A 26,722-nucleotide genomic window follows, 5' to 3' on the forward strand; every position below is an offset into this window, starting at 1 on the left:
TCTGCAATTCTCTTTTGCGTGTCAATCTGTCTACTGCTTTATTTTCTATATTTTAGAATGTCTTTTGCATGCTTGTTTGTTTCCTTGTGCGTGTGTAACTTGTACGGGCTCTTCTTCAAGTTGTGAGTATTTTCCTCTCCATTTTCCTTTTCCCTTTCTTGGTTAGTAACGTTTCCCTGTTTGCCTTTTAAGAACAATTTGAGAAAGCAAGCATAATAGTGAGAAAAATGGGAAACCCATCAATGCTGTTTATTTCATGCAAACGACTTAAAATAGAATAATTACTCACTATTCTTCTGGCTTCTATGTTTACAGCACGTATAAAGGCCTGTTCGTGGATTACAACATTTTCGCAAATATGGCTACTATTTCATGCTTCTCTGAACTTCTTGGCCACCGCAAATAGAGCTCCGATCACCGCCACAACCACCCCGGATATTATAACTACCGATTTGAGGGTTTCAATTCCGCCGCCATGCGCTTCCCTCGCCACCTCATCTTGTTCCTCCTGCGTAAGAAGAAAGATAAAGGATAATTGCCAGACAAAGCATTCAACGTTTGACAAAGCAAGTCCAAGTTATTTCAAGTGACTATTCGGTTATCTCATGAAATTTAAGGAAACAAAAAGTAATTGCATATACGTGGAGTTGTAAACTTTACCTTCAACTGCTTAGAAGTAGCATATGCAGGATCGACCACAAAATCGGTATCGATCTCTGGGTCCAGTTCTCCGTCAGAAGGAACTGCGGCGGTTGCGGCTTCCGCCACTGCAGCTGCTGCCAAGTGGGTGACATCGGGGGCGGCCGGAGTGGCATCTGTTTCTTCTGTGGTCGTCATTGATCTCTTGAAACAAAAATATATCCTTCAGCAGTTCAGCTTTGTTGTTTATTAGCCGGATGGTAGATGGAAACGAGAGAAGTTGGGATTGTGAGACAGAAATACGATTTTCCGATTTTGTTCCTTGTCAGCGCTTCTGCATCGCTTGACACGTGGCAACACGTGTCAGTCATCCTTCGCCGGAGCCATGCAGCAGGTCCAACGCAATCAAGCCTTTTTGTTTTCTTGTTTCTTTTTTTCTTCTTCCAGTTCAGACGCTTTGCGAGAGAGAGAGAGAGAGAGAGAGAGTAAAATTAAATTGAAAATATGTTTTTTTAATAATTGCACAGCTTTTTCATTAGGTTTCATCATGCTTTCAGAAAATATTATTTTAAAATTTAAATTTGACATTTAAGATAATATTTTATATTAATGTACCATTATCAGTCTAAATATTAAAATTAATGTCTAATTAATATTTTTATTATTTTATTTATTTTTAAAGGATTAGATGAAAATGGATTAAACTATTTTTCAACTGCCCTCCCAACTCTCTTGACACTCTGTAAAACTCTTTTACTTTTTTACTTAATAATTCAATTAAAATAAATTTTTTAATTAAATAAATTAAATTCATCTAAACTTTATGTTTTTATTTAAACTTTAACTTTAGGGCTATAATTCTAAGTTTACTTATTAATTCAATTAAAATGCTATTATATATGTACCAATAGCAATTTCCTTTTAAAATAAAAGACTCTTATTAAAGCAGAGAAGAGAAGAGAAGAGAAGGAAGGGAAGGGAAGGCCGGCCCCTGATTGAAGAAGTGTTTTTAGAGAGAGAGAGAGAGAGAGAGAGAGAGGAGAGTGAGTTTGCGTCGGGGAAGGAGAAAATGGAGGGAAGGAAAGTGGTGGTTTCAGCTCTGCAATTCGCTTGCACCGACGACGTCTCCTCTAATGTTGCTACTGCCGAAAGGTTTCTTCTTCTTCTTCTTCTCTCCATTTCTAGATTCTTCACCAAACTTCAACCCTCCCTAATTCACAGTTCCACTCCGATTAAATTACGGATTTTGCTCTAATCAGTAAATAGAAATCGATTCATTTTCCGATTCCACCATTTCTATGCCGAAGCACTGACCTTTGCTCAGTTCGTACTCGGGAGATTGATTTGAGCATTTCTCTTGACTTAATGTCCACATACGTATGCTGTGATTTTTCGTCTTAGTGCACCGGATAAATTGATTTTTTCTTGCTTATTGCTAATAAAAGGAGTTAATTTCATGAAAGTCCTAAGTAAGTATGCTGTGATTTATTGTCTTAATATGGCGGATAAATTGAAATTTTCAGCTTAATTGCTAATAAAAGGAGTTAATTTCACGAAATGTCCTAAGTACGTACGGGAAGGATACATGTTTCTACTATCGAGCACTGCGTGCCAGTATGATCTTTTCTTCCCAGTCATTCCGCACATGCTCTGAATTTCTGGTTGCCTCGATTATTTATCTCCTCTAACTAGTTGCTCCTTACCGTAAATAGGTGAACATTCTGCTTCCTATTAACAAGTTCATCCTTTTTCCTTCTTATTGTTGTTACTCTCTTTTAGACTTTAATATTGGTTTTATCCAGTCCAATGTTCATGTCGAGATGCTACTTTTTATTTTCTGGTATAAGATTAGCAGGCAAAATTGGAATATTGGGCATTCCAGGTAGTGCACTCTTTTTCAAATGATTGGTTACTTAGCGTCATCTGATTGATCTAGAGTTTTTCATATGTGGGGTTCTCGTTGTGTCTCCTTCAAGTTTGACATATTCAGCAGTGATAATTAAAAAAGAAAAAAAGAAAGAGTACATTGTCGAGAATTGTTATTAATGCTGAGCATTAAAGGCCCCTAAAGGAACACTTTTTTCTACCTTTAGAGGCTGGGAAGCTGTTTGTAAAACCTTATTTCTGGCTATATTAACTTGCTCTGTAATTTGAATGCTATCATTCCAGGTGGTTTTCCTTTCCTGGGTTTCCAATTATTTGTTTACATTTTAATGAAATTTGCTCAGGATGTTATCTTTATATTGTTAAGATTATAATCATTATTGAGGGTGAGCCTTGGTAGCAACAGTAAGGTTGCTCCTTTGTTATTGGAAGGTCATGGGTTCATGTTGAGGAAACAGCCTCTTTGCCAAAAAAACAAAGGGAAGGCTGCTTACAAATACAACCCTTCCCCAGTCCTTGCAAAGTTTCAAAGCTGAGAGCCTTGTGCATTAGGGATACCCCTATTGAAGCATTAAAAATCCTAATGAAGCCTTTTCTCCAACTTTGAAACCATATGGATATATCAATTTATTTGGAATTTGGACACTTGATTGAAATTTTTGCTTGGGGATGGGGGGTGGGAGGATGTGGAGGATACGCTGCTCAGAGAAATTCTGTTTTTGATTTTATGGTATACTGGTATTCTATCTGGTATTACCAAATAATCTCTCCTCTTTCCTCTGCAGGCTGGTTAGAGCTGCTCACAAGCGTGGTGCAAACATTGTTCTCATTCAGGTAACTGCTTTTAGTTATAGGAATATGTACTTCTATATGGTCTCTAACCTTGTCTTTTATTATTGAGTAATCATTTTTTCATGATTTCCAATGTTCTTCTTGAGTTTATCATAATGCTACACATTGCCTTAATTTTGCTAGTGTGTACGAGATCCTGATTTTGTCCAACCATGTTTTGATCTTAATGCAAACTCTGATTTTGTTAAACTTGTAATGCTAATGGATTTAATTGGTATTGTCCCATACTTATGTACATAAGAAGCTTTTTTATTAGTATATTAGTGTCCATTGCAAGAGGACATTGCTGTTTCTCAATGAAATGATGTGAAAAAGGATGATAATAAGATTTTGGAAGAGATTAGGAATTCACCACTCGATGGTTTGTTCACTTCCTCTCTTTTTTTGGATTAATGTAAGGCTTTCATATTGAAAGGTGCCAAGAACATGCTTCCCAGCTGCAGAAATCAAGTGCCAATGATGTACAAGTCAAAACAAAAATAAATCTTCCGTAGCTACATTGACATGTTCACAATTCCTAACAAAATCCAAGATCTTATCCAAAGATGGACAGCTATATCCTTCCATAGAAGCAACTATGCATAAGGAGAAAACACACCTTCAACTTGCACCATCTTTCACAACTTGATTTCTTCAATGATTCTTTAGTGCCCTTACACAAATGGTCCATACCCACGAAGCAACAAGATCAGTGTTCTAAAACGCGGCCTAGGCGGCCGCCTATTCGATTTTCTGCAAATTGGCACCCCTAGGCAGAGGGCCTAATCGGCACCTCGACGGCGCCTAGCTGCGGGGGGGGGGGGGGGGGGGGGGGGCAGACACTCGTTTGGATTTCCCCTTTCGCTTTTATATCCTCTCGTTGATTTCTCTCTCTCGTCTCTGGTGAACTCGTCGATTTCTCTCTCTCGCCGCCGCCTCCGTCACCAATCGTCTTGTTGCTTTCTCTCTCTCATCACCATCGCCAATCATCCTTCTCAGCCACGTTCTCGGCTCTCGTCGCCGTTCATCCGTCCATTGTCGTCCATCTCCGCCGTCGCTCGGTGTGTATGTGTGTGTATTAACATATATATTGTCTTAATATATTTTTTAATTAATTTTAACATATATATAACAACAATTTATAATTAAATAAAAGTACAATTGAGTATTTGATGCATTTTTTTGTATTATTCAATAACATGTCTATTTTTGTCTTTTTATTACATTCTGATAGCTTATCAATATCTTTCATCATTTTTGCATATCTTCTCAAAAAGCTTCGATTTTTGCAACTCTTTTCACTTGTCTTTCCAACTTATAGCAAAAAAAAAAAAAAACAGCAATTTTCCTAGGTGCCGCCTAGGCCCCAATTTGGCACCTAACTAGCATCTCAACGCGTTTTAGAACATTGAACAAGATTTCTGACTTCTCCATTGAATACCCAGATAACCCAAAACTACACAACTCCAGAAGAAATCTTCTTTAGCTATTTGTCAGTGAGTAATAAAATAGTAACTGATTCTAATATTTCTTGCACATGTTTCTCTAGTTGATATATATTTTGCTATTCTTAGTTTAATCAATTGCCAAATATTACCATGCTCCACTATCAAGTATCAAGCAAAAAGAAAACTACTTCAGAGGGGACCCTACCTAGATAGCCATAACCTTTTTCAAGGGGAAGAATACCAACACCTTGTAGTAGGATTTTACACTAACTTTCTAAACTTAAATAGTAATGATATACACTTTCAACAAAGCCACCAAATCCTACCATCTCTAATCACTTGATCTATGTTGACAGGTAATATTCCCAAAAGATGTTCTCCTTCAAACCTTAGGTACTCTTTGAAAGCAGCATCTCTATTAACTGCAACCCTGGCCAAGGACCAGAAAGCCACTTCTAACTTTAGCACTAAAGGCGATTCCAAAAGAGAACCCTCTTCTCATTACCAATAACAAATTCAGGATGGTTCTAGATTCATCCACTTCAGCTGAATATCCTTCCACAATCCAAAACCATGGCACAGAGAGACCTCCTAAGTGGCCCTAGTCTGCTTGATGTAATTGAGCTCCCCCACCCTCCAATAATTATCTTGTTTGCATGCATATTCTCTGTTATCCTCATATCTTGTCATTGTCATGTTCTAAACATAAAGGATGGTGATAGTTTATTGCATTTCTTTTTAGCAACTTCTTGGATATCTCCAATTATATCATATTGAGTTTCAGGTCCTAACTTTGTTTTATAGTGCCTGTATTATCTATTGAGATTATTACTTAGGGACCTTGAAATTGGAAGAACCATGTAAACACATTCTACTCGCCCCCAACCGTATATATATATATATATAGAGAGAGAGAGAGAGAGAGAGAGAGAGAGAGAGAGATTCCATAGTGGGTATGGTTGCCTATGCACTTATCTTTTCTTTTTCTTTTTTCCCCCTTTTTTGCTGTTCGACTAGAAATAGTATCCCTAGCTATTTTGATTTGGCGCCAGTCAATGAACTGCCCATGATTAAAGGATTTTCAAATTTTAGCTCAATGTAGCAGTATATTGCCCTGTTTCCTTTGTAAGCTAAGTTTCATATGTGTCTTCTGTAGTTCCCTTGGAAAAGTTGTACTATGAATTTTAAACAGTTTGACTTATCAGTAAAGGAACTTAATAAACGGTTCAAAATCTGCATGACACCGTCGTTGAATGTAGGTAGGTATTGTTTTTACAGTGTTTTAGGCCTTTGCTGATAGAAATTCTCTCTCTCTCTCTCTCTCTCTCTCTCACACACACACACACACACACCACCTGGCCTAATAGGCCAGTACTTCTCTAAATCGCTGTCTCTTCTTAATCTGTCCAATGAGTATGTGTGCTGATATTGTTTAAACATCATACTTAAGTCCTTGTGAGTGCTTACAGGAACTATTTGAAGGTTATTACTTTTGTCAAGCACAAAGGGAGGATTTCTTTCAGCGAGCTAAATCTTGTAAAGGACACCCCACAATTCTAAGGTATATCTATCATGTCATGGTTAGTTATAAATTTTCCTTAGCAAATTGACCCCATGCTTTTTGCTACTACCGAGGGTATGTCTGGAGCAACATTGGAAGAACAAAATGACATCTCTCTGCTTCCAACTGCACAGAAATTTTGATCAATCAAATTTTCTGGCATGGGTGTCATGCTTCACAGGATGCAAAAACTTGCAAAAGAGTTGGGGGTAGTTATACCGGTTAGCTTTTTTGAAGAGGCAAACAATGCTCATTACAATTCAATAGTCATAATTGATGCCGATGGGTCTGACCTTGGATTATATAGGAAGTCGCATATTCCAGATGGACCAGGTATGTGAATCTCAGCTGCCAACTTATCCTGAGTCTTGCAGTTTTATTTTCAGTTTCCTTACACAATGAACTCTCTTTCTGTCAGGATACCAGGAAAAGTTTTATTTTAATCCAGGAGACACTGGCTTTAAGGTGAAGTGTCTGATAGATATTTTTGTGCTTATTCAATATATTCTATGTTTGATGCTAACTTGCTTTATCCAAGGGAACTTCATTTGCTTTTATTGTGTTGGTGAACAGGTTTTCCAAACTAAATTTGCAAAAATTGGAGTTGGTAAGAATAATTTCTTTTTCGTTGTTACTTATAATCACTGTTTTGTTTATTTAAATTTGGTTATCTTTGTCTATGCTTAAGAATTTACTCCGACGAGCCTACTTCAGTTGTTATATGCCAAGGATGTTTCACGGAGTTTACATTTTCAAAGTGTTTGTTGTGCTTTAGGTTTTAGTTTTGCAATATAAATATGTTACTGACTAAGAAGTGAGAACAATTTGTGATTGATCTGTTGGATATCCGTTGTCAGCAATTTGCTGGGATCAGTGGTTTCCAGAGGCTGCTCGAGCAATGGCTCTCCAAGGTGCAGAAATATTATTTTACCCTACTGCTATTGGTTCTGAACCTCAAGATGCAGGACTTGATTCGCGTGACCACTGGAAGCGTGTTATGCAGGGTCATGCCGGGGCCAATTTGGTGAGTTCCATATTATGGCAAGAAAGTCTACTGTATTCTTTTTCAGCTTGGATATGCACCTTGATTGTGTCTTGATTTGCTCTCTGTGAAGAGTTGGTGTTGGAACAATTATTTCTCTTTCAATGGCTGCTAAGTTTTGTCTAGCCAAGGCAAAAAAAGGGTGAATAGCTATATTCCCAATAAACATTTGTCCTATTTTGGGTATCAAACCATTGGAGTTGCTTTAACATTTCCATCATATGATATTGCATCATCAAAATGCTAGGGCTCAAACTGGAGTGTGATCAATTTAGGTGATTTCAGGTACCTCTGGTGGCTTCAAACCGCATAGGTAAGGAGATAATTAATACTGAGCATGGAAACAGTGAGATCACGTTCTACGGAAACTCTTTTATAGCAGGTATTCCTCTTATTGATTTGTGGCATTTGCTTTAGAGGATAACGCTGGTTCATATAATTTTTTTGGCAGTTTTACGAGTGGTTGAGCATCTATAATTTAATGAACAGGACCAACTGGCGAAATTGTTGCATGTGCTGATGACAAAGAGGAAGCTGTTCTTGTAGCCCAGTTTGATCTAGACAAGATAAAGTCCAAGAGACATAGTTGGGGAGTATTTCGAGATCGGCGTCCAGACTTATACAAGGTGCTTCTTTCTTTAGATGGCGGCAAGCCCCAATTGTGATTTCACGCTACCCTCATCATATCTGTTGTGGCGCTAATAGAATCCCTTCAAAAGACTCTTGCTCCTGTTTTTGTAGAAAAGATAACTATTGCTTTTAGATAATATTTAAACACATTTGGATGAGTTTTAATAAGGAGCATAAGAGTATCTGGCACCTGCACCTCAGACCTTACGAAAGCTCCATTAGAACTGTGCTTATATTAGGTGCCACGTGTAGCCTTATAATGGAGCAAGTCAGCAACTGGCTTAGTCAGTCAACCGTGTCGAAACGTCCCTTCTTCAAACATTTGCTTGATCTCGAAGCATCTAGTTTCAAAACATCTTTCCAAGTTCCAAGGGTCATATGTATGAGGTGGTCCAAGGTATCAACCATGCTAAAGAGTAAAGACCCTATTAAGTTATGCTACTTTATTGACTCTTGGAAATTTCTCCTCCTAATTTGCTCTTTCTGTGAGATGTTTATCACGGCTTGCACATCATTTATTAGCTTTTCATTTTTCCTTTTAACAAATGAGAGAGAGATGGCACTAAGGACTTGCAAATTGTACGCACTTCGGCCTCAAATTCAACTCGCCTAGTGTTATTCATTTACTGCTTGAGATGAATGAAAATTATTAACTTCTGGAAGACCAGGATACATATGCTGTCAAATGCCTGGCGAGAATACTTTTTCTTGTTCATAATATCTGCATTATTTAGTAAAAGAGAGATTGCTACAACTACTTCTAGGAACCTACGTTATTGACGGGAACCATGGGATCCGGGGCTGGGAACAACTGTAATTTGTGTTCTCTGTTGGTTCATCTTGCCTTCTTTCTGCTTTTCCTTGTTTTTTTTTTTGGGCTTGGCCGCTTGGTAGATGAAGGGAATAAATATCTAGAATTCAGGTCGCAAACCGGATTATAATTTGGATACGTTGGTTCATGAGTGTCTAGTGATTCGTGAGTCTTAAATTTGTTTCCAAAATCTGTTTACAGCTGCCGGCTGGTGAAGACAAGGTATAGAACAGGACCACCCATGGCGGGTCCATTCAAGTCTTTACACGTGGCAAGCCACGTGGAATTTAGGTGTGATTTTGGGTTCACCTGTCACGGCAATCCCACCCATGCTTCTTTGTTTGTTTTGACGCTTGAAACGGTTGGCCTGGAACACCGTCTTGATTTCTTCATTTGCGTGTTTGTTCAAACATGAATTTTAATGTGAACATAAAAACGCAGGATTTCCATTTTTGATATTTGAAAGTTTTATTCAAAATTTTCCATTTGTTTGGCCATCGCCAAATTCTTGACCTATAGATGCCAAATTTAGTATGTCTGAAGATGAAATACTAATTTTATCTTGCCATGAATTAATTTGTCTATTTTATTCTCATAATTCTGTTGAAGTGACAGCATATCTGGCTGTTTGGCAAATCAATCCCAAGGAAGAAGAGGAAGAGGAAGAAAAAGTAGAAAGAAAAGAGTAATGACTAATGAGTGCGTAACGTGTTAGTATTTTTTTTTAAAAATTAATTCTATAATATAGAGACAAAATGGTCAAAATCACCGGCCGTAATAACTAGGGCGACAAAATTTTTATACATCTTTCAGAAATGAATGAATTACTGTAATTTCAAAAAGATACGTATATTTTTCTCTCTTTAATTTTGATGGAAAGTTTTTCAGTACGATAAAATATGGTTTATTTAAATATATTTGTAAGACGTGATATTAGATGATGTAATAGGAACATTCTTTTAGTTATAGACTCTATGATGAGTAAAATGAAAAACAATATTTCAATAAAAGGTCACATTTTTATAACAATAACCTGCGACTTATTCTCTCTCCTGATTAAACTTGCCACACAAATCTTGAAGCATACAGAAAGTATGGCCTATTGCTTAGCTTTTAACAGTGAAGGAACCTCAGCTGCCTTTGTAGTTAACTTTGTTTTTATTTTTTTTAAAGTATGAAAATGTTATTTGAACACAATTTAATATTTGCAGTTATAGCTTGTATTAATATTTTATATATCGTATTAATATAAATGTATGGAATACCGATGCAAGAGCTCAAAACCCATAAACGGTTACACAAATTTTTGCTGTTATATTAGGGGGATTACATAAACGAATACACATAGATCATACACCTTCGAAGGGAACTCCAGCTTCCATTAACATACATGGCACGAACATTATGGCTTCCTCTACAAACACAATTAAGCCAGCCAGCCAGCCAAAACCCAGAGTTCTACCAGATTCCCAAGATGCATAAAATGATAACAAGAACTATGAAATTAATTAATGACAAAACAGAAGGGAAAAAAAAACAAAAAAGGGGGGGACTTGCAAGTAAAGTCTTGTGAACTTTCTCTACGGAGTAAGAAAACCCCCCCCCCCCAAAAAAAACCAACGAATAGTATTTATTTGCACGTTTGAAGGAATTATTAGAGAGATCGATGAATTAGAAACTTGAAAACATAGGAATGAAAGAAGAGGAAACCTTCAATAGAATCTTATGTCTGCCTGTTACGAACGGCCTCCATTTCCACAGCTCGGAAGCTGCGCATTCTCTTCACCGCCACTTTCTTCTTCCCCTTCACCATCATTATAATTCTCTTGGCCACCCTTTTCTTCTTCATCATCATCATCATCATCTTCTCCTTCTCCTCCGTTGATAAATTCGTATTCATCGTCGGACTGAACAAACTGCAGCTTCAGGCGGCCATCTTCTCGGCTCGCATGCAGAAATTCCTGCGTCGGAACCCTTATTTCCTCGAGAACGAACCTCCCGCCGTGCCGGTATGATTTGAAGCTAACCCAAGGCTTCCCACTCATCCCATTAATACTGGAAATTGGCGGAGGAAACACTGCTCCGGTTGATCTTGATCTCCTGAAATATTCCCCGCCCGGATTAACATAAATTTCATTCTTCCCTGTATTAATCCTCCCATCTTGTCTTTGCCAATCAGTACTTTTCGAGTCCTCAACATCGTCGAAGCTTTCGGATCCAAGCCCTTCCGTGCATAACTGTGAACTCTCCGGATTCAGGGATGAAAAACTGTCGTCGTTTCTGTGGGCGGTTAGGAAACAATCCGATGGCAGGCTCTGGCTGATGCCCGCCTCATTGTTTTGATGCATGAGAGATGAAGATGGAGTAGATGGCGATGATGGTTCTTGATGATTCTCGTTGAAATGCAATTCGTTGAAGATTGGTGTGAAGGAAGAGGAAGAGTCTTGATTAATGGAGGCGGCGGTTGATGATGAGTTGTTGTTCATCTGTTGCCATGGCGAGAGGGCCTCGAGCAAAGTTGGGGGGTCGGGCAATGTCTTCTCGTAGATGGCTTGGAGGCTTCCACAGGCGGCCATGGATTTGGGTCCTCCAGAGCTTTGTTGGACAATTGTTGAAAAGGAGAGGAGGAAATACAGACGGGTTTGAGACTCAGAGTCATAAGAGAGGGGGCGCTAAGGAGGAGAGATGCACTAGATTGGCATGGCCATGGGGGGATGATGATAAAGTCAAGGAAAGATGCTACTTATTAGGGATGGTTCGGGCTTTGTAATTAGGAGGGGAACAAGGATGGGTGGTTATTGAGCTTTCTATCCTTTTGGTGGTCGTCCTTCGGTTTATATGTTCTGGACCTGTTATATTACTATTGGGGTAATCTTAGACGGACAATTTTATACTAATAATTTTGGTGACAATCAAATTTATCGTGATATTTTAATATCGATATATTACGATAAATTCAACCCAAAATTTTAATACACGTTAAAATCTTCTTTCTCTCACCCCCTCCCCCCCACTCTCTCTCTTTTAGAGATCGGTTCGCTATCGACATACGCAAGATGACTCCCCCCATCTCTCTCTCAGAAATTGGCTTGATCGTCGACGTAGGAGACACACGGAGAACGAAAAATCCAGACCCAGTGTGTCCGACGTCTCCCCCTTTTGCTGCTGCTGGTGTTTCCTACCTCTTTGTTGTTGTCGACATCTTCTCCACTTTTGTTGTTGCTAACGCCTCTTCTATTCACCCTTCGCCTACTTTGTCTGTCATTCTCTCCCTTTCTCACCTACTCGAACCAATCCCTTTTGAGTTGTTCTTCAATGGGTTGATTTGAGTTATTCTTCTTGTGTTGCTGCTATTTATGATGATGATGATGGATGAGTTATTTTGAATCTTTGATTTTTTCTTTTTTAATGAAGAGTTTATTATAAGTTATATACAAAATCTTCATTAAAATTAAAAATATATTCATACTAATTTCTTATGGGAGTCATTTTAGTTTTTTGGCATGTATATGGCGATCGATTGCATCATCAAGCTCTTTTTCCTCTCTTAATTACTTATTTTATTGATGGATTTGGTTATTCTATTAGTTAGAAAGAGGCTTAGCCAATATGCTAATTTATTTATTGTAACAATTACAAATTTAGGATTTATGGAGTGTGTGGATACAAACTTATTGTTTAATATCATAATGTCGCTAAACACCGACATTATACAAATTTTTTATTTAATGTTGTTGAACTTATTCTCGCTCATATTTTTTAAACAAAAATATAAATTAAACATATTCTATCTAAATATAAATATACAAAAATTAAGAATATATATTACACAACAAATTATATATATATAAATATGCATAAATATATTTTTTAAATACAACTAAAAACTAAAAATATATTATACAAAATCATCTAGATCAAATTAAACCCATTTTGTAACTTTTAAAAATTTTGGTTTCTAACATGTTGAAACTTTTAAGAGCATAGTTTGGCTTGTTATTTGTTATGCATATTTTTTGCACTACTCTTTATGGGCTAGACTTGACATAACAGGCCGGCTCAATCGTCTCAAGCCTAGTAGGTTAAGTCGAGTTCGTCAGAACAAGCTCACACATTGCTAAGATCCAAGCTCAGATCACGGAACCAAATAAGCTTCTTGCGAGCTCCTAGCAAAGTTTCTAGCGAGCTTTTAGCGATACACTCAACGAGCTCCCAGCAATACTTCTAGCTCGTTAGCCTAACTATATAGTTTGCCGGTTAAACTATTCAGCTTGCCTAGCAACAACATTGCTGAATAATCGGAGGCAGAGACCCACTTACTTTTGTGAGGTCAACCAGATCCCTGGTAATACAGAGCCCCACTCCCCATTTTATGGAGATGATAAGGACATCTTGTCCCCGATGATATCATCTCTACACTTTTGTATTTTATGTAATTGTAAACACCTCTCATTATAAATAGGGGTCAAAAACATCATTGTAAAATGGAGAAGACTGATAATACCATATTATTACTCTGCCGAAATGCCTAGAGAACAGTCGTGGAGTAGGCACTATTCTGGCCAAACCACGTAAAATTCCTTTGTTATTGCTTCTACTTAGTTATTCCTCCTTGCATTTCGGCTCATTTTCTCATTGCTGGCCTACGAATCACGATCGACTGAATTTGAACATCGATATTATTTTTAAAAAAATATTTTATAATTGTATTTATTTTTTAAGTTATAAAATGAAAATCAAATTATATGTATGTATGTATGTATGTATGTATGTAGTAAGGGTAGATTTGTAATTTAGGCTGAGGATAAATCTATAATTTCAGGCTGAATTGTCAAAACAATTGTACATGTAGGGTTACCCTTACTATTGTGTATACACGTGGACCATCATAGAGTTATAAATATTTGAACAATCTATGATGATAAAATATCATTATTTGCAATTTCATTTTTCTGAATCGGTGAAACATTAGACGCATGTTTGATTAAGTAGTTTGATCGCTTATAAGTTATTAATTTAATTTATAAGGTGTCAAATTTCTTTTGTTAAGCGTTTGGTATCACCAAACAATTTAAAAAAGTAATACAGCTTAAACGCTAACTCAATAGCGTTAGAACAAAGTTCTCACCCCCAACTTTTTAAAAAATATTGATAAAGGCTTTTGGCGTTGACCAAGCAAAAGACGAATTTGTCCTCACACAAATTCATTATTTCCAATCTACCTATTGGTTGTAATTTTACTGTCTTTGTCGTCACCGCCACCCTTCAATGTCGGTCGTCACCTTCACCTTCAACTTTTCCATCGCCATCAACCATCACCCCCAAACCCATCCCTATCAAGTCGTTGCCTCTAGCTTCTATTGCTTGCTGTTCATCACTTTCTCCTTCATCGATCACCATCTGTTGTGTGTATATATATATATATATATAATATATTATATTAGTATATTTTTTAATAATTATATATAAATTATCAATTTATAATTTAATTTTATTAAAAAATAATATTTTTATACATTTTATTTTTACTATGTAACATATATATTTTATCTTTTTATCAATTTTTAATAACTTAAAAATATATTTATTCAAATATATTATTAATTTAAACGTCACTCTACTTTAAGTTTTACATGACTTAAAAGTCAAGTAGCTTTTAAGCTACATTAAAAAAAAGGCTAGCCAAACAGCCGCTAGATTTCTTTCTGTTAATGTTACCAGCCTAACCAAAGGTTACATCGAAGAAGGGTGGGTTTTGGACCAATACTTTTCATCGTTTACTTGCACTTCTCAATCTCGTTGTGTATTATAAGGTGGTGCCTTCAAGAATGCACTGATGTAATATAAACGACCATTTTGCTTGTATCCCTTTTGGATTATAAAATCAGGGTTCTACCATGAATGAATTTCTAACTCACCGAGTGCTTTTCAATTTTGCCTCGTCGGAACCCCAAAAGAAAAAAAAAAAAAAAAAAAAAAAAGAAACCCTCAAATACCGGTAAGATTTTAGTTTCCAGATACGCCATACGCCATCAAATGATTGGCTACAGTTTCACAAATTTCCAATGGTTAATCGTCGCCCGTCCACCATAGCCTGCTTAGATCATCTCTAATGGAGAGTGACATCTGGGGTGCCATTTTCATAACCGCCAAAATGGTACATCGGATTAAAAATTAACCACTCCAATGAGGTGAAATATGAGGTTGTAAAATAGCAACAATCCTCTTAAGATGCCATTTTTACAATCTTTGAAGAAAAAAAGAAAAGAAAAGATGCTAACTCCAACCGTCATTTCTAATTGGTCTATTTCAACTTTTATTATAAAATATTGATTCTTTAAATTTAAAAGGTTCTTCAAAAATATTAAAATATTAATGATACTTCTATTTTGGCACTTACCATTAGAACATATTTATTTTTTAGAAATACTAAAACACTATTTAAAGTTGTAAATAGATAATTTAGCACTCCAAAATCGCACTATCCCTTGGAGATGCTCTTAGGTGGTAGCTTTGTGGCCATTTTCTAACAACCCACAAAAACAACAATAGTAACAACTAACTATAAATTGGGCATCGGTAATGTTTCAAAAAGAGGGGAAAACAAAAGACGGGAGACAACCGCCATTACCAGAACAAATATTCTTTTGTTCAGTTCAAGAAGTTTGTTTATCTAAGGTTCAAAACATGATAATCCATGGGGACCTCTCTAGACAAGGAGTTTGAAACCTTGCCCAAGCTTCCATTATATCGAACTGGAACTCTGAAATGAGTTAAACTCAGTAAAGATCAGACTCCTTGTGGGTATGAATGACACAATCCGAAGTCGGGTAGGAAATACAAGTGAGCAAGTAACCCTGTTTTGTTTGGTTCTCATCAAGGAAAGATCCATCAGATTGATCAACGGTACCGGACGCCAATTGCCCCGCACAGGTGGAGCAGGCACCAGCTCTGCAAGAATATGGCAGCTCAATTCCTTCATTTTCGGCTGTGTCCAAGATGTAAGCATCGTCAGGGGCTTCAAACTCGTGCTCCTCGCCTTCTGGGCTAATCAGCTTGATCTTGTATGCTGCCATCGATGCTCTAAAATCCGCAGAAGTTTTCAAGCCAAATACTTTAGAGACGCTCTTCACAGATCCCAAGTAGGTTGGGATCTTGATGAAGGCATTTACCCTTGGGGCATGGGGTGCACTTCTGACTGCAAACTGAGAGGGAAGTCTTGCCGTTGACATGGTTGCCTGGAAACGATTAGCAAGATTGAGTTGGTTTATTGTCCCAACATTTCATGTTATACAACAAAACTGGTGTTGTAGCGGTGAGTTTAGTAATCCCCTTGAAATACTAGTCTTTATCACACCCAGCCTTAAGCTCAGATGAAGGTAGCGGACAACTAGACCAAAAATTATTAAATCTTATTATCATGAATTCTAGGCAAAGAGAATATGAATAAGAAAAATCTAAAAGAAAAATTCTAAATGTTGAAAATCAAAAGCTGCCTAAACCTAAGGATTAGAAATTGCTGCTAGGATATAATAAAAAAAACTCCACAATTGTCATCATTTTAATTGCTATCGACCAAGTAAAAGCAACAGAAAAAACTATTGCTATAGAATTATCTTTTAAAACAAGTGTGTGCATAAACAACCCACTTCAAATCCAACTGTGACCTAAAATAGCGCTCTAAGTTCATTCCCTCATACTGCATATGGAGGAAAAATGTTGTATTCTGTACCAATACCAATATCTCATAATACCCTAACAAAAAACAAACCAGGGAACATTCATCTAGGCTCCAGTTGTTCTATAATTGACATCAATTATCAAAATCCCAAGGTTGCTTAATAGTTTGATGCCTAAATGTATGCCATCTAATAAACTCACATGTGGGCTTAGCTTCCGCAATTTCTTCAATTTGATGAGACCGGATTTGAATCAAAGTCCATAACAAGGCCAAAGCTCTTAAGAATGGTTGATACCTATTGGATTTCTAATATCCTAAATGCTAAGCCAATAAAAGAGAATCCAAGTAGAATGGGCAATTAGTCAATTACCACTTCTCTAGTCCATTCAATTCCTCCGGTTTCAGATCACACCTACTATTCCTCCAAAAGCAATTACATACCCTATATTCTCTTACCTAGAGTATGCTTCTTAATAACTTTAAAAGTGAACAGCAAAGGCAATGATGTTATAATGGAAGTTGATCTCAACATTCAACATGCTTGTCAAATTTCAGAAATTACAACAAAATGGAACTAACCATAGATTCTGCAAACACGAAATACAATACTTGCTAGAAGGTGAAGGACTAAGAATAAAGGTGAAGAATAGCTCCCTGGTCTTAGACACATTATTCTAGGAACAGTATGACAGTCTATAGCCAATGACGAGAAATGGCTGTATGTACAGAATTCAAGGAGCTGAAAGTCCCTTTGGTTTATTCCAAAAGGACAGTCAATAATTCTACTGTGGACCAAACATGTACTCCAATATACTACTTCCAAAGTATCAAGAACATAATATAATGTTCACAATCCCAAGCTTTGAAACCTTTCCCTAAAAATCTACTTGAAATTAATAGACATACCTACCAAGCCTACAAACTTAGCTGCCTAAGCCTCCCTAGACAGCTGTCAAACCTACTTCAAAGCACTTTATTTACTGATGAATCAGCAATCTCATACAGGAAACTTACAGGTCTTGCAATATTCCCTTATATGATGAAATAACTAAGTATTCCAGAGGACTTTAAGATCATTGTTCTGAATAAGCTTGGAAGAATTAGAGTGGCAATAGTTAAGATGGGAGACAGTTGCTAAGGACTTTGAAATGTTTAAAGGAAAATGTTTTTGAAATTTGATTGAAAAAAAGTAAAATCAGGTAATTTAGATGCACAGAAGAAAGAATGAATTTTTCCAGTAAGACCTTCAGCATGACCAGCCAAAACTAACTAGAAAAAAACAAAAGCTAAAACTACCGCAAACAGCTGATTCTAATGCTACATGCAGATGTGCAAGCTAACAAAGTAATCAAAGGGCTCCCTGTAACTATCATATTCGTTATTTCCATGGTAATGCTACTGAAATTTGAGGGCTATAATAATCAGTAGAGTACTTTTGAATTCTAGATCCTAGTTTCTTGAGTCCCGTTGCCGTTTCCACTATTTAAGAATCAAGATTTCTCCAGCAAAAAGGAAAACAGAGGGAAAATACAATTAAATTATACACCCATTTAATGGATAACCAAACCAAAAAAAATAAATAAAAATAAAAACAAGAAAGAAACCTTCTCAATTTTCTTTTTCTGTCATTTTCATTTTCTTTGCTCTCCACAAATCACAAGCTCCAAAATGTTACATTTCAGTGTCTTTATTTTGACAGCACTGCACTTAAGGTCTCGCGTGTAAACAAACATTATGTCTAAAGTTTATTATGTACACTCCTATTGGCCCTCCAGGCCCCCTCCCCCAGGGAAATTAACTCACAAGAACCTCCAAGGAATACAAAAATTCAACCGAAGTTGATCCCGAGTAACTTCCCCCCCCCCCCCCCCCCCCCCCCAAAAAAAAAAAAGATAAACTAAAATTAAAAAAAGAAGAAGTCAATATTCTCGGTATGGTCAAGCCATACATTAAAATCAACAAACCGACCTAACAAAGATGAAAAAAAAAAAAGATGAGAAAGGAAGAAAGAAATCAACACAAACTGCTAAAAAACCATCAATCTTGTGCTTCAGTTGTCCGCCATCATAGCTACACATTCTAAAACCTGAACATTTTACTCTTCCGAGAAAGTATCACACATGTAAAGCGGAACGAAACCAACTCATAATCTCTTCATAACACTCAAACACCACGAAGAGGAATCGCTAGATTGAATAACGCAGAATTACAAGCATTTTCAGAATCAAATTTTCACACGCGTATCGGATCACGCAAATCATTCAAAAGAAGAAGTGCAGCAGATTGCAGAATGAGATATAGACTACTGCGGTACACGACGATTAGAGAAATGAAAATCATACTGAGAGCAGTCGGAGCGACTGGAGAGCTCACGAGATCGCCGGAGAGAGAGTAGTTGGTGGCCCTTCAACGAAATGGAAGAGCGAGCGGAGACTTCTAGGCGGCGAGGATACCAACACCAACCCTTTGCTTATTTATAGAGGTAGAGAGAGAGAGAGAGATTAGGTGCGGCTTTTGGCATCGACTGAGAGTCGACGAGAGGTATTTAGGCTCCAACTGCGGGACAGAAGATACCCTAATCGCGACACGCCCAACCGCCCATCGTTTTGTTTAATTTTATTAAAATTAGATTTTGATTAATTTAATAATTAATTAATTTTAAATTCTCTACCCTTCTTTGTGAACGATCATTTATTTGATTTCGTTTGAAGAGATAAATTATAAAATATATCTTAAAAATGTTAGAATTTGAAGACGTGATCTATTAAGATGACACCGACATATCGCGATCTATTTTTTTATCATTCGAGTTAAATTTAAAAAAAATTTCAAATTCTCTTATTTTGTACAATAATATAACAGTATTCGAATTGAGTTTCAAAAAAAAAAAAAATCTGAACACCTGAAAACATTTGACAACAAAAATAAATAAATTAATTAATGCTAGTAGCATTATCAAATGGTTAATAACATGATAGACTTGGCCATTACCATGTATGCCCCTTGGAAAGTGAAAGGGTTGGGAATGGCGAAGCTGGCACGCATGTGAATTGTGGATTGAGCAGAAGCGAGAAGGTTGACGATGGATGGCTCTTAACACACCCTGCTAGCCAGCCACCTTTATTTAGCCCATCGTTCATGGCTATGGCTGTAGCTGCTTAGATGGCTAGAGTTGTCTGTTGAAAGTCTTCGGGCTTGTGGGAAATGACACATTATATTCTATATATGATGCATTTGGAAGTAATTAGATCTTAACATTGCCACATTCATGAAATCATTTTAATTAAACTTCCTACTGATACAAACTTGTTATTGTTGAGAGATATAAGTGTCAGTCGTAGCATAAAACCTGAAATCAGCCAAACAGGCTGGGAAAATATGTTAAAAGAGAGAATGGGAGGGGGTCAAAATGGAAGTACAGGGAAACAAGGAGAGCCAACAGCTAAGACCCAAAGCAAAAGCAGCGCTCTTGGATGAGGCTTGAAATCAAGGTCCATTAGCCTCCTTGTAAAAAGGGCTCAAAATATGCAATTATCTCTCAATCCAAACATACATATATATGTGGGGGTGTGTAAACGGTAGTTTTATTATTAAATTAATTAAAATTTATTAATTGATTAAATCGAAAAAAAAAAATAAATTGAATTGACCGATTAATTTAAAAAATCAAACTAATTAATAATCGAAAAAATTGAATTCAAATAATATAAATCGAACCAATTAAATCGAAAAAATGCAAAAAAACAAAAAAAAACTGAAATAATCAATAAAAAATACAAAAAATTGAAAACAACGATATCGTTTTATAAATATCAAAATAACATCGTTTTAAAGTTCGATCGATTTGTTTAGTTCGGTTATTCCAATCAAAAAATCAAATCAAAAATCGAAAATTAAACTTTTGAGAAAAATTAACCAAATCGAACCGATACAAGAAAATAAGTTCGATTGGTTTGGTTTAATTAATTTGGGTAAACTTAGGGTTGCAATCGAGCCGAATTGAGTTAAGTTTCACTAAACTCAGGCTCATCAGCTCGGTTAATAAGTGTATGGGCTCGAGCCTTAAAGCCTAGCTCAATTTCAAGCTCGATTTATGTGAACTGAACTTGAGCCCGACTTGTTAGGAAGCTTGGCAAGGGCTTGGAGTTGCGGGTGGTCACCTTCATCGCCTTCACCGAAGAAGGGATGGTCATAGGCAAGGAGATTGTTGCACACTGATTGGTCAGAGAAAATAGACTAACAGGTGTCAATTGCGTCACAACTAGTTACCAATTAGGGAGGATGAGAAGTCATCGATCATCCCTGCAGTGTTGGAAAGAGAGAAGAAGAGGAATATAGATGCCAGCTTGTTCTAGAGAAAAAAAGGAAGGAACAATCACGAAGGGAATGAGAGCCGAGAAAACAGAATGGCCAATGGGAGTGCGATTTTGTTCATCCCCTTTAACGGGGTGACCATTACCCTTAGTGCTTTTGGGGGTTAAAAATAACAGAACGATTACATGAGGGTAACATTTGACTGCCGTTCTATTATTTTTCACTCTCAAAGCACTGAAGGTGATGGTCACCTACGTTAAAGAAGGTGAACAAATTCGCACCAATGGGGTTTATTTGAGATCGCACCCTCCACTAAAAATTTAATAATTAATAAAAATTTAATAACTAATGATGAATGATGGAATATGTTGGAGGCCCCCAAATTACAATTTTAAAAAATAATGACGGATGATGATATATATATGTATATGTATATAATTATAAATATAATATTTAATTATAAATAATTTTATTAATATATTTAAAAACATTTTCTTAGACTAATCAAAATTTCCAATCGAGACTCTCACCAGTTTCTAATCAAATCAACTCATGAACTAACAATTCAAATTTTGCTAAAATTAATCTTAATTCGTTTATAAATCGAGTTTTAAAATCAAACTCAACTCGTTTAACTTAAAGAACGAAGTCAAACGATATTTCATCGAACTAAACACAAACGACTCGACTCATTTACGGCTTTAGGTAAATCAAACTTTTGCTCCCCTACGTACATGAATACTAGGACATTTGAGTCGAGGGATGATAACTTCATATCAGGTGATTACCACTATCTGTGATACCATTTGCGTAGAAAACAAGCGTCATAACGTTCTCATAAGTCTTTGAGATAATTAAAACAAACAGCTACCAACATCAGAAAACTGCTAAACTCAAAACTCGTTTAAACAACACTTGACAGTATGGGAAAATTGATCGATTCGGTGTTTTCTGTCCTTTTTTGTTTGGGGCGCTCACACTAAATCTATTCTTCGGCGAATAAGTGAAATAATAAGAACTCAGAAGATTCGGACGGGCTTCCCCATGGTACTCTTCAGGTACAAGCACCTTACCTGTTTTCATACAAAACAAAACAACAAATCATGGGTAAAAGGTAACTGACCATGGGAACCCAAGTTGTGAAGAGGAGGAACAAAACCTTTTAACATGTGTAAAACTGAAGATAGAATCCCAACGATTGTGAAAGAAAATCCAAAAGAATGGCACGGATTGTGAAAGTCAAATAGCTAAAAGTGAATGTACAAATAGAACTACACGTGCATGAAAATCCTAGTAGTTTTGATGAGAAGGGAGAACAAACTTACATTTTGCCAGTTCTTCTTCAACAAGGAAACTAGAAAGTTAACACTCATTTGAACATTTTGAAAGATCTGCTTTTCCTCCATGCTGCAGTTGCCAACAGCAACTCCCATGCAGAGAACTTTCTTGAGCTGGAACTTTACAGTTGCTTTAGTCTCATTGACTTTAGACTCAAGAGACTCCTGGTGAGTGACTAGGGTAGGGAACTTCCCTGTGGCAACATAAATTGAATTAGACAGATGCGGGCCAAATTTAAGAGCAAATACATGCTCGAGCCACTGAAATCATTAAGATGACACAACAACAACAACAACAACAATACTATACACTGAACAGAAGGTTACATTCAACAAAACGAAATGCAGTTTCCCATATCACCCATCTGAATCAAAGCCAAGCAGGTAAAATCCTTCCCAATTAACTTTTAACAGACATAGAAAAAATATAACACTACTGAAATAAAAAGAAGCATATCCTTAGTGCATGAGGAACCCTGTTTTGCGAGCATAGGAGGGTCATTTTTGTACATAACCATACCCTTGCTTTCCAAAAAGGTTGTTTCCACAACTCAAACCCTTGATATTTCCGTCACAAAAGAGCAACCTCACCAAATCTCACCCCCACAACACTACAATAATACAAAACAAGAGGAGCATACTTAGCAGTGCAATAGATACAATAAACATATGTTATTATAACAACCCGCTCTGCATGCTACCAGCCAAGTGTCACAAGTGCAATAGCCAATACTGATATAGCGACCAGGCCAGACACCTTCCTCACACAAGAACACAGACCATACACATACTTAAAAAACACATTTATGGCTCCATGGTATCAAAGGCTACAAACTTCAAATTACACAATCCGAGTCTATTTCCACTAAAAATCAACCTACTGACGTAACTACAAAGGGCATTGATAAGGGAGGAGGGAAATGAGGTGAAAGATTGATAAAAGAAGATCAACAAGATTACAAATAAAAGAAATAGAACTAACAGCACAATGAAAAATGTGTTTTTAGTCCAAAAGCCAAAGTTATATATGCAACAAATAGGTATATTGAAGGTTAATGACCACACAAAACCTAATTGATGGATGATTTATCAAATATACTTGCCTGCTTTGTTGAGACCGGGACCTAATAGACGGGGAATCTGCTTGATGACAGCTTCTGATGCTAAGAAGGCATGGTATTTCTTAGCTAGTTTCTTAACAAGTTTCTTATTTTTGTTAAGCTTCTTCAGCCCTTCCACATCCATATATTCCAAACCTATCTTCTCAGCCTGCATTTCAAGGAAAAAGACCAGTTAAGTAAAGAACATTGATCCAAAATAGAGGAAATCCATTCAAATAAAATAACAGGGGAAACATTAATCTTCAACATCCAAGCAAATATATAAGCATTAGGCTTTGCTCTAGCAAGAGCAGAGGACACAAATAACTACAGCAGTCCACTACTAATTTGGCCAAAAACCCTAGTGTTATAAACACGAGTAGCAATGGAAGTATGGGAATCCAACAATTCCTTGTTTGCTAGTTACTTCGACATAGCTGTACCAGATTAGCTAAAATAGAGACCTAATAAATAATAAAAAAATCAAAGATATACATGAATAAACTAAAACATTAACTGGATTCTTGCAATGAGAAGTTTCAAAGTTGACTTAGGCAGTGCCACAAACACCAACGTTTCACCAGCATACAAATTGTATAGAGATAACCAACGGTGTAACAAAGAATATGAGTTAAATATATACAGGAAATGGAGAAAAAGCAAAATTTCAAAGAGAATAATCAACTTTCCAAACAAGAATCTCCAAACCTACAAATAAAAGATCACACTATCAAGTGAAATTCAGTTCTTTTTCCAGTTTTTGTGTGCTTGTGCTTCAAAAACATCAGAGATCTCATTCTTTGCCACTACTGAAAATGGTTCAAACCAAGAAGGTATTGACATTCATACATAAGGATGGATCAATTTAACTTCTCTCTTCTATTCTTGATTCGTTAGTTTATCACGCAGACTGACCTCTTCCACATGCTGAGCATCACCAAGCATGCAAACCTTCATCTTGGGTCGAGGAATGTGAGGCAACTTCACAGAACCGCTGAACCGTTTGTCCTTTTGAGGATCATAGTTCTTCAAACCAATCTGGAGCTCAATGGTTTCAGTGAAATTGCGCTTCTTCTCCTTGGCATCACTAGCAATCTGAGATATTGCTTCTCTCAGCGCATCGCTCTGAAGCTTACTGTTGATGAAAAAAAAAACAAGATTCGACGTGGTTAGGGGGAATAAAAACGAGATTCCTTGCAAGCCACAGTAGAAACATCGGCATTTCAAAGATTAACACAATGCCGGGTCATGAAATTGCCTCCGAATCTAAATTTTTCAGGACAAGCAAACCACGAAATAATTGTTCTTCAACAAACATTTATTCATTCTCTTCGCAATTTTCTAGCTCCACAATCAAAATAAAATATCTCAGAAACAAATCCTAGCTCAAAACATCGCATAAACCAATCCGTTTCCGTCACGGAAAACCAAATGAAATTTCACATACCTCATGGCTGAAGCCTTTCGCTTTTCTCTTTCCCCGGTCTATATACTGCCAACAAAGAAAATCAAAAGAAATAGTCCATTATTATTCAACAAACTGTTGAGCCAAATTTCCACATCTAATGAATAAGACCACGCTTAGATGATTATAAAACAAAATTCCAGACGAAGAAACAAGAGACTACTTGATTTCTTGATGATTCTAAGCGAGATTACCTGCAAACCAGAACAGTATTGTTGGTGGCGGGCGACGAGGAGTGAGAGCGGAACAATCTACTGCTTCGGCTCTGAGAGATAAATAACCCTAAACTCGAGAGAGTACTCCATTGGCCCGGAAACGGGCTTGGGTTCAGTTTTTTGGGCCCGTGAAAACATCAGGCCCGTCAGCATTTCATCATTATCCGTTTTTATTCCAATGGAGTATAATGGGGACCAGAAATTACAAAAGAAAATCGCGATTTATAAATCTACCCCAAATTAGTAATTATTTTCGTAATTTTCCCTTCATTTCTGTCCCACCCCTCATAATCAACGATGTAATGTTATTAAAATATCATCATAGTAGCCATTCATAACTATTATTGGCATAACTATTATTGGGATAATCGTCTTTACACAATCTTCTGTACTCGTGTGCTCGATTACGTCAGAGAAAATAATTTACAGATTAGATCTTTGGCCTTTGCATAGAGCGAGGATCGAACTTGCACAGAGCGATGATCGAACTTGTAATTCATTGGATTGACACCACTTATCCAACCGCTCGACTTATACCCTACAAGCCATTGATAACTATTATTATTAAGCTCAAAGTATGTAAATAAGATTTTGATAATAATAAAAATATTTTTATAATATAAATATATTTTATTAACCTCATGCAATTTATAAGATATATTTTGATGATAACAAAATAATTTTTAAAATATATATATTAACTGCTTGTAATATAAAATATATGTTTGTATGAATATGTATCTTAAGTCGACTGAAGTAATGTAGAATGCTTAAATTTCGTCGTATGGCATTTTGGTCGATTGAAGTTTATGTTTGGTCAATCGAAGTTGGCTAGTATGTTTGGTCTCATATCTTAGATCAACTTAGTTATTGACCGAAGTTTTATTTTTGGTTATTGGACAATTTTAGTCTATTGAAATTGTGCCTTAAATTGACCAAAGTTCAATGATCGTTTCTGGTTGTCATGATTTATGCATCTCTTTTTATTGCACATCAAGAGTATATTTTTTTAAATATGTTTTCATTTTGTACCTTAAAGTCATGGTCTGATTTTCTCATACTAAAAAGTAAAAGTCTCTTTTTAGAAAATGTTATCTCCTAAATTTAATTTATTGACTTTTCTATGCAAAAAATTTCAAAGATGGTTTGAATTTTATAATCCAATAAATGCTAGCTAGAGATGATGAAAATGTTGAAAGAAATTTTGAATTTAAAATTTTTTTTCTTATTTCTTTTTGTAATAACTAGTTCTTTGAAGATGTGTATAAATGCAAAGTGAGTATGAAGACTAATGCATGATATACAATAAAAAGAACAAACAATTAACAGAGCATTTCCAACAAGAGTGAGAAGGTTCAAGTGCTGAATGTTTGATGGCCGATGGAATTTTCAATTATTGGGGACTTGTTTGAGATTATTTTTGGTTGTAAATTTGTTATTTTTTCTCACCTATCGTGTAAGAGAATTGTATTTCCTAGTAGTGTGCTAGTGGTTCTTATTTAAGCATAAGATTGTTTGTTAGTTCTAGCTCCAAATTAAAAGATAGTATTAGTGGAATCTCAAGCTCAATCTTGAGAGAGATGATTAGGTTTTTTTGGAGTCGAATCCCTATAAAAATTATTTTATTCATTGTAGTTGATTGTTTTAAATTTTTATATACTTGTTTAGTTACATTTTATTTAGATCACAAAAATTAAGAGTTTTCAACAAGAGTTAAAATTATTAATTTTTAAAAAATTCAATTCACCCCTTTTGAATATTTAT

General features: G+C 36.3%; 5 protein-coding genes across 6 annotated transcripts; 1 reads left to right on the top strand and 4 right to left on the bottom strand.

The window, feature by feature from the left end:
• Positions 1–37: 37 nt before the first annotated feature.
• LOC127797034 (uncharacterized) lies at positions 38–940 on the bottom strand. Of its 2 annotated transcripts, XR_008022109.1 has the most exons (3): positions 661–940; positions 290–508; positions 38–184 (listed from the first exon to the last, which is right to left on the bottom strand). XR_008022109.1 is itself a non-coding variant. In XM_052329494.1 (2 exons), exons 1-2 carry the CDS (start codon positions 835–837, stop codon positions 371–373), a joined length of 315 nt encoding a protein of 104 aa, XP_052185454.1. In that variant the 5' UTR covers positions 838–939; the 3' UTR covers positions 220–370. The 2 variants fall into 2 exon arrangements, 1 of the variants encoding a protein (XP_052185454.1); XM_052329494.1 differs by lacking the exon at positions 38–184 and having other exon boundaries at positions 220–508; positions 661–939.
• A 69-nt stretch (positions 941–1,009) lies between these two features.
• LOC127797032 (N-carbamoylputrescine amidase) lies at positions 1,010–8,323 on the top strand. The gene is made up of 10 exons (XM_052329492.1): positions 1,010–1,033; positions 1,589–1,791; positions 3,309–3,357; positions 6,272–6,363; positions 6,545–6,696; positions 6,782–6,828; positions 6,937–6,970; positions 7,221–7,387; positions 7,691–7,787; positions 7,895–8,323. Exons 1-10 carry the CDS (start codon positions 1,025–1,027, stop codon positions 8,068–8,070), a joined length of 1,026 nt encoding a protein of 341 aa, XP_052185452.1. The 5' UTR covers positions 1,010–1,024; the 3' UTR covers positions 8,071–8,323.
• Positions 8,324–10,161: 1,838 nt separating this feature from the next.
• LOC127797955 (protein FANTASTIC FOUR 1-like) lies at positions 10,162–11,634 on the bottom strand. The gene has a single exon (XM_052331193.1). The coding sequence runs from the start codon at positions 11,420–11,422 to the stop codon at positions 10,583–10,585; it is 840 nt and encodes a 279-aa protein (XP_052187153.1). The 5' UTR covers positions 11,423–11,634; the 3' UTR covers positions 10,162–10,582.
• A 3,764-nt stretch (positions 11,635–15,398) lies between these two features.
• Positions 15,399–19,076, bottom strand: LOC127796207 (ferredoxin, root R-B2-like). Its single transcript, XM_052328229.1, has 2 exons — positions 18,870–19,076; positions 15,399–16,084 (listed from the first exon to the last, which is right to left on the bottom strand). Exon 2 carries the CDS (start codon positions 16,076–16,078, stop codon positions 15,626–15,628), a length of 453 nt encoding a protein of 150 aa, XP_052184189.1. The 5' UTR covers positions 16,079–16,084; positions 18,870–19,076; the 3' UTR covers positions 15,399–15,625.
• A 2,528-nt stretch (positions 19,077–21,604) lies between these two features.
• On the bottom strand, positions 21,605–25,058 carry LOC127796195 (60S ribosomal protein L10a-like). Its single transcript, XM_052328214.1, has 6 exons — positions 24,938–25,058; positions 24,726–24,770; positions 24,194–24,413; positions 23,282–23,447; positions 22,167–22,372; positions 21,605–21,914 (listed from the first exon to the last, which is right to left on the bottom strand). The coding sequence occupies exons 2-6, from the start codon at positions 24,728–24,730 to the stop codon at positions 21,861–21,863; spliced, it is 651 nt and encodes a 216-aa protein (XP_052184174.1). The 5' UTR covers positions 24,731–24,770; positions 24,938–25,058; the 3' UTR covers positions 21,605–21,860.
• Positions 25,059–26,722: the final 1,664 nt, after the last annotated feature.

This window comes from Diospyros lotus, chromosome 3, assembly GCF_014633365.1.
Source record: "Diospyros lotus cultivar Yz01 chromosome 3, ASM1463336v1, whole genome shotgun sequence".
NCBI classification, from domain to species: Eukaryota; Viridiplantae; Streptophyta; class Magnoliopsida; order Ericales; family Ebenaceae; genus Diospyros; species Diospyros lotus.

Bases quoted from the DNA above. Each gene is read 5' to 3' on its own strand.
- LOC127797955 (XM_052331193.1), bottom strand. From the start codon at position 11,422: ATGGCCGCCTGTGGAAGCCTCCAAGCCATCTACGAGAAGACATTGCCC.
- LOC127796195 (XM_052328214.1), bottom strand. The intron at 22,373-23,281 runs GCAAGTATATTT...ATGTTGCCACAG, and splicing joins TCCCGGTCTCAACAAAGCAG to GGAAGTTCCCTACCCTAGTC. The intron at 21,915-22,166 runs GTAAGTTTGTTC...GTATGAAAACAG, and splicing joins TGAAGAAGAACTGGCAAAAT to GTAAGGTGCTTGTACCTGAA.
- LOC127797032 (XM_052329492.1), top strand. The intron at 6,697-6,781 runs GTATGTGAATCT...TCTTTCTGTCAG, and splicing joins GCATATTCCAGATGGACCAG to GATACCAGGAAAAGTTTTAT. The intron at 7,388-7,690 runs GTGAGTTCCATA...AGGTGATTTCAG, and splicing joins GTCATGCCGGGGCCAATTTG to GTACCTCTGGTGGCTTCAAA.
- LOC127797034 (XM_052329494.1), bottom strand. From the start codon at position 837: ATGACGACCACAGAAGAAACAGATGCCACTCCGGCCGCCCCCGATGTC. The intron at 509-660 runs GTAAAGTTTACA...CTTCTTACGCAG, and splicing joins CTACTTCTAAGCAGTTGAAG to GAGGAACAAGATGAGGTGGC.
- LOC127796207 (XM_052328229.1), bottom strand. From the start codon at position 16,078: ATGTCAACGGCAAGACTTCCCTCTCAGTTTGCAGTCAGAAGTGCACCC.